At 51.2% G+C, this 6,964-nt stretch overlaps 1 protein-coding gene across 1 annotated transcript; it reads left to right on the top strand.

Moving 5' to 3' along the window:
* Positions 1 to 79: 79 nt before the first annotated feature.
* Positions 80 to 5,189, top strand: LOC128769294 (HERV-H LTR-associating protein 1). The gene is made up of 13 exons (XM_053882879.1): positions 80 to 182; positions 272 to 400; positions 541 to 594; positions 1,697 to 1,777; positions 1,986 to 2,069; positions 2,126 to 2,209; positions 2,274 to 2,414; positions 2,476 to 2,553; positions 2,627 to 2,692; positions 2,768 to 3,448; positions 4,330 to 4,468; positions 4,549 to 4,631; positions 5,042 to 5,189. Exons 2-13 carry the CDS (start codon positions 337 to 339, stop codon positions 5,083 to 5,085), a joined length of 1,599 nt encoding a protein of 532 aa, XP_053738854.1. The 5' UTR covers positions 80 to 182; positions 272 to 336; the 3' UTR covers positions 5,086 to 5,189.
* The last annotated feature ends 1,775 nt before the right edge of the window (positions 5,190 to 6,964 follow it).

Below are 6,964 nucleotides of genomic sequence, written 5' to 3' on the forward strand. Positions count from 1 at the left end.
TCTCCAAGGTTGCTGGATGCTAGACCTACAGAGCCACGACTGATATTTTTTACAGTGTGTGAGGGCCACCGGGGCTCACTCCCACACCAGTGGGGGGTCTGTGGGGATGTTACCTGACCGCCTGTCAGTTAGATGTGGCGACGGAAGAGGATTGAAAGCTGGTGACCACTCTGCACAAGTTGGTGGGTTTAAATCTGATGTTTGGGTTGCACCGTCACCTCACTTGTGATCACATGAAGCTCTTGTTTTCCTTCGACGACGTGGCGTCCAGTTCGAGTCCAGTTCTCACAAGTCTTCCACAGGTGAGTCGTCTCAGCTCATCAGGTCCACAGCAGTATGGCTTCGGTCCAAAAGGTCTGCCGTGTTCTCGTGCTCCTCGCCGGGGTCCTGCTCAGTCCAGGTGAGCGCTCTAGCGACCCCTGTTGGTCAGTTAAAGGCACTCGCGCTAGTACCTGTCTTGAGTAGTGACGTCACCAGTGAGCGTAAATTTTACCTGGTGCTTCGTGAGCAGGTTTGACACCAGCATTTCTCCGTCACCAGCCTCCAGCAGCCCAGCAAACTGGACCAGCACCGGAAACCCGCTGGACTCTGAAGGTTCTGTCTGTCGCTCTAGAACTCTTCCTTGGCGTCACGATTTTACTTTCACTTTTCTATTCGATTTTCTTCAATATACAATAATATAAGAGCAATATACAAATGGAAAAAAGGTGAACATTTTCCTCCCTTAAAAAAAAAAACAAAAAACCATGATAATACAAAAAGAAGGAAAAACAGGTATTGCAAGACACAATGTACAAAGACTAAGACTTGTTCATACCAGGAAAAAAATCCTCAAACAAACAAAAAGAGACGCATTGAAAAGCTAAACCAATGACAGCCAAAAATACACGAGTCCGTTGTAATAAAAAATAAGGATAACTCAAGATATCAGCAACCAGAATTTTAAAGTAATACGGTATAATGGTAAAGGAGAGTCTTTTCAGCAGACGATGAGGCTCTTTACTTCTGCTGCATTCAGGTGGTGTCAGAGCATCTAAAGAGTCAATAATAATAATAATAATAATAATAATAAATAGTTTAAAGGCCTATAATGCCAAATGATATCAGGTACACAGGTAAAACATCTGCTAACAACAGTAAAACTCAATTTCCTTTTTTTTAAAATATTTTTTAATATTTTAGATTTGAACAACTAGAGTGGACACACACACAGAGAGAAATGTTTGTATTGCTACCCCTGTGGGGACATTGTGAGGTTTCTCATCACCATAACCTTTTCCCCAGCCTCTCAACCTAAACCTGACCATTCAAAATAAATGGCTCACCTTAACATAACTAAAACCTATTTAAAATGACCCAGTTATTTTGAAGTCTTCTTCCTCGAATTGGGGTTTGGACCCGTGGGTACCGGCAAGAGGTCCCCACGAGGATAGTGTGTTGTCAAGAATTGGTCCCCACGAGGATAAACAAGCCACACACACAGATAACTGTTGATTAAATTCTAGTTAGAGAGACTGCTATCATAGCGAGTCAGCAGGGGGCGCCACTCTCAGAAACACGGTTCACCAGGCTCAACGCTCCCGGGACATGTGCACTCTGGGATATAGTGCTCATAATGTGCTTCTGGTCTCGATCTGCCGACTCAGCTCGTGGAGATTAAACCTCCACCGCTGACTCTTTGTGCTTGTTTTCCCAGAACTCCCTGCAGAGTTCATCGACCCCGCGGCCATCGATCTCACGCCGCTTGTCAATACCTTAATAAATTCAAGCCAATCGGGTACGTTGTCATAACGATTGACCGCTCTTTGATGATGTCATCAGTCCTGCTGCGAGGGTCCAACCTGCTGGGTTCACCTGAAGGTTTGCCTTAATATTGTGACCACCTGCCTTACATCACGACCAACATCAGGTGTATCGACAGGTGTCAGGCGACCTCTAGTGAACCCGCCATGTTTGGTCCAGATACCGACATCCTGTCATTGCAGGGTCCCGGCAGCTCTTCTCACTGCTCAGCGTCACGTCGTATAGTTCAGTGGCTCTACACAAACTCACACTGCTCGTCTACAACAGTGAGCACAGTCGTGGTGACACACACACTCACACACACTCACAGACGTGTGCTCAGTCTCCAGCCTCAGAACCGTGGAGCGCGACGTGTTCAGGAGACGATTCTGCTACTGCGTGTCCAATGACACCAACGACCTGACAGGTGAGCCAAACCCAGTGGAATGAATGGTTCTGCTCAGGTCACCTGACCACCACGGCTGTCGCAGACTTCACCGCCGTCCTTCTGGACGTCATGGGGAACTCATCCAGCCACCTGCATGAGATCTTCAAGTCGGCCTCCATCTTGTCGGTCAGTCAGAGGAACAACTCAGAGTGCATCTACATATGCGTGATGGCCGGACGCACGGGTGAGTCATGTGACCACGGGGAGTCTCTGCTGAGGCCATTCAGGTGCATGTATGTGTGTAGGACACCTGCAGCAGCTTTGGGACGTCGGCTCCGTCACCCCGCTCTTCAACCAGACCGTCATCGAAGGTCGCCCCTCGGGTAAGCAGCCCGAGTTTGTCGCCCCCTGCTGGATGGATGGCAACATGTTTTGTCTCTTGTTGATATCTTTCAGGACAGAGACTCAACATGAGTCACATGACCTGGTCTGGGTCCAGCAGAGTTCACTCCACAGTGCCAGGTGAGTCTAGAACCCCAGTCTGCCTTCCAGTTCCTGGGGACAAGGTGATCCAGAACATTTGTTCTGATTCTGCAGTTTCGCCCATGACTGAGGAAGAACCTGCACCCACACTCAGAACCAAGACATCAGCAGGACTGATGGTCCACACTCTCACTGCAGCTGTCAGTCCACCAAAGACAACCTCAGACCAGAGAACAGGATCTTATCCTGGGTTTACTGACCCATCTGGACCTTCAACGCTCCGTTCCTGGACCACTCCAGCACCTGGGCCCACTCACTGGACCTCTACAGTCAAGCCAGGTACTGTCCCACCAGAGGTTAGCTCTGCCTCAAGGGACACCCCACCGTTTAGTGCCACTCACGTGACCCTTCTTCAAACCGTCACACCTGAGCTACACCAGGTCCAAAGCGCATCAACTCAGGTCCTCCCACATTCAACCCTATTAGAGACCTTCACATCGACCAGACCTTCTGCTGAGTGGGTTCCACAGGAGCCCAGAGCTACAGTCTCTGAACCTGCCACCTCATCACTGTGGATTAGGCCGACGCCCTCAAGGTCTGCTCCCACTGCAGAGAGACAACTCCACCTGAATCTGAAGACGCCCGAGAGGTCCACTTCTCCACCTGCCCAGATGACCACAGCTGCGCGCCATCCCTCCACACCAACTTCAGCTGAGGTGTCCACTCTTGGTTCGGTCAGACCTCAGCACCTGACGAGGCCAGCGAGCGAGGTGACGGAGGCCCCCGTGGAGACAGGTAAGAACCTGAAAGTCCACGGAGTGGGTCCATCGCCACGGTCCAACAGCGCCCTTCAGTGGCTCGCAAATGAAGCGCAGGTTACCGCACTAGTGCTGGTGATGGTGATTTTCCAATCCCAGTTGAACCCTTGTCAACTCTACAGTGACGTCACCAAGAAGGGATCCAGAACCATTGTTCCATTGATTGTCCAGGTGCTTTAGTTGCGGTCAGTCCGCGGCAGAGACCAGAGAAGTACACGTGACTTCTCATCTGAAGATTCACTCGTGTTTAAATTTAGCATCAATGTGTTACCATGGCAACACAGGTGCGGCTCCTTTTAATGTGGCGCTTTGATGGGTTAAGTCGGAAGTGAAAGCACACACACACACTCAGGAACACACACTCACTTGTGTGCAAGTCCTTACAACGCCACTAGATGGCGCTAAAGTTCTTCTGGTTGTTCTGGTTGCAGCAGGCGGACTGATGTTCTGCCTAGCAACAGCTGCAGAAACGAGCAGCGACTCAGCGTCCTGCTGCAGAGTCTTCAAACGTTTCTTCAAACGTTCCTCAGATGTCCGTCAGTGACCTTTGACCTGCGAGTGGCCATTGCTCATCAGTTCTGCTGATGGTCTTATACAAATCTGCACTCAACATTCAACAACATTATGCATATTATCCAAAAGGTCCTTTTTTTCAGCGACTGACTTGACTGATATCTGAGTAAGCAGGAGGAACCGCAAGCTCTTGCAGTTATCTGCCTCACCATTGTGTCGCTAGAGTTCAGTCTGCCTTCAAGTTGTTCACTTGTGATGTTCAGTTGAGTGACTGGTGCTAGCAACTGTCTGTAGCAGTCAGGCCAGTCAGTCTTTCGGGTCATGACCTCTGTTCTGTGTCGAGAGGTTGTGTGTGGAAGAGGGTGAAACTCAGCAAGGCCTCCGACACCGCCATCCACAACCTGCAACCGTGCGTCCTGGAGCTCTGCAGGTTCTTCGCTCAGTGCCTCTGCCGCCGCCCGGACTCCAAAGCCGCCAAGAGCAGGTACCACATTTCAGAGGAGGCAGCAACTTCCTGTGGAAGGCGGGGATCGCTTCACGCTGTCTGAATTTCCTGTGTTGCAGATACTGCGACGACAGCGACTTCTGGTATGAGAAACACACGCTGGAGGTCTGCCACCGTGTCAGGAGGGTCTCCGTCTCCAGAAGTGAGTCTCTGCTCTGTGATGTCTTCAGACCGCAGAGGGCTGAGGGTCAGAATAGTCTGGAAGGTCTCGGGGGGGGGCGCTGCAGACAGGGAGAAGAGGGATGAGGAAGCGGCGAGGGCGTGGCAGCGCCAGTAAATTGGCTCCGTCCTTCACCTGCACTGACGTGAGCGTGACATCCGACCTCATTAGAGCTTCTCCTCGCCAGTGCGCTCGGGACTGACGGACTGGAGAGGTCACTGAGACTCACCTCTCTCACAGCGTCTGACAAGTCTGCTGCTGTGCCAGTGACCCCCTCGACCACCAGTCTCTCACACACACACACACACACCGCTCATTAGTCCTGAGAGCCAGCTTTCTCAGGGTTGCAGCTCTGATGTCACTTCCTGTTCTGTGTGTGTGTGTGTCCACAGACCTGAAGCAAAGGTGTTTGCTGAAAATGTGCGATAAGCTGTGACCAACTCACAAAGAGCTTTTCATCCTCACCGCTATCATCATCTTCGCTCCAGTGACTAGGTGGTCATGTGACTTCCTGCTGACAAACACTCGACACTGTTTTTTTTTGGATTCGCACAAAAAGTTTAGAGGCAACCAACATGGAGCGCAGGTATCTTTCTGCTGCAAATAAAAACATCAACAGCTCAATTGTGTGTTTGTGCGAGTGTGTGCTTCTCATTCTTGTGGAGGGAAACACCCTCCCCCCCTTCCACATGCACCTGTCCCACACAATGACCCCACTTTTGCTCCCCCTCATTGTCAGTGGCCCATCCCACTTCCAGTCAGTGACCCTGAGTCTTCCAAGGATCAGATAAGGCTGTGCTGGGTCACCTGCCTAAACCCCCTCAGGGCCCCCCCATCACACAAAGACTACTCTGTGGTCCAGATTCTGGACCTGCTCAGGTGTCGGGCAGAAGCCAATCAGAGGAAGTGCAGTGAGGCGCTGCAGCTGCTCAAGAGTCAGAGAACAGGACCAGAGTCCAGAGTGAGTGGACCAGGAGGAGTTGGAGTCCACTGGAGTGTGGTTCTGAACACACACACTAACTGGGACTGCTGTGATCTGCCGCTATCGTGGACAACACAATGCTGCTGCTGCTGCTCTGGTTCCTGCTGAGCTCTGTGCCTCAAGGTTAGTGGAGCTGCTGGGTTGTATAATGTGGTCAAGTCATTGTTAGGACCTTCATCATCATCATCATCATCTGCGTGATCTCCAGTCGCTGCAGTTGGCTCCCTCTTCTGCCTGGATACGGGGACCACCCAGCCGCAGGAAGACCACGTGCTTGGTGAGGTTCTCTCCTGCTTCTTCTGTCATGAAGTGAAGGGATCTCAACACCTGCTGCTGCTCCTCTTCTTCAGACTGCGTCGGCCTTCGCTTCAGCTGGCTCCACTCCGTCTTCCAGGACCTCCCAGCGGTCCTGAACTTTGCTCTGAAGCTCCGCTGTGCCACCGGTCTCTGTCCCCGAGACCTAGAGGACTACGGCTGCGTGTGCAGGTTTCAGCCAGCGGGGGGTGCTGTGGACACTCTGGACAGCTGCTGCGCCGCGCACAGGCGGTGCCACAGGGAGGCCGGTGCCACCTGCAGCCCAGCACTGCAGCCACTGCCTCAGAACTGGACCTGCTCAGAGCTAGAAGGCTGCAGTAAGAGAGCATGGCAGGAAAAATGTCACCTCAGATCACTGGTTATGGTTCTGTTCCTCCAGACGGGGATGAGTGTCAGCGCCGATTCTGTGAGTGTGACCGGGTCGCCCTCCACTGCCTGACCCACAGCTTCTACAACTCCAGCCTGAGAGGACTCGACCCCACGACCTGCTCCAACCAGACAGGTGCGCTCACAAGCGCTGGTGTGGTCCCTCAGGTCTCTCTGGTGTTGGCAGGGTATAAAACACATTAATCTCTCCACAGGAAGTGACACGCTCAGTTGGACCGAATTAGACAACACAACTCTTCCTGCTGGTGTGTATCCTTGTGTTCATGTGCATGTGTTCTAATACTTCTATCTTTGTGAGAACCTGTATGCGTTTTCAACAGTGAAATCATTTTGGCTGGTCCTCGCTTTGTCAAGCCTCAGTTTGAGCTTTAAAACTACAAAACAACTGGGTTATTATAATTGGGTTTTAGTTTGGTTAAGTTTAGCCATTTCTTTTAGATGGTTAGAGAAAAAGATAATATCAATGTATGTCAATGACGGTCCTCACTAGGATAGGAAGACAAACATGTGTGTTTGACGTGTGTGTGTCCCCATTAGATTTGGACCAGAGTTTGAACTCCAGCGACCTCTGGGTGCAGGACATTGATGACATCATCAACACGACAGCAGGTGAGACGCTGTGGTCATGTGT

Source organism: Synchiropus splendidus, chromosome 13 (genome assembly GCF_027744825.2).
Source record: "Synchiropus splendidus isolate RoL2022-P1 chromosome 13, RoL_Sspl_1.0, whole genome shotgun sequence".
Taxonomy (NCBI): domain Eukaryota; kingdom Metazoa; phylum Chordata; class Actinopteri; order Syngnathiformes; family Callionymidae; genus Synchiropus; species Synchiropus splendidus.

Coding starts and splice junctions, on each gene's coding strand:
- LOC128769294 (XM_053882879.1), top strand. CDS start 337: ATGGCTTCGGTCCAAAAGGTCTGCCGTGTTCTCGTGCTCCTCGCCGGG. Junction 595..1,696: donor AAACCCGCTGGACTCTGAAG/GTTCTGTCTGTC, acceptor TTGTTTTCCCAG/AACTCCCTGCAGAGTTCATC. Junction 2,210..2,273: donor TGACACCAACGACCTGACAG/GTGAGCCAAACC, acceptor CGGCTGTCGCAG/ACTTCACCGCCGTCCTTCTG.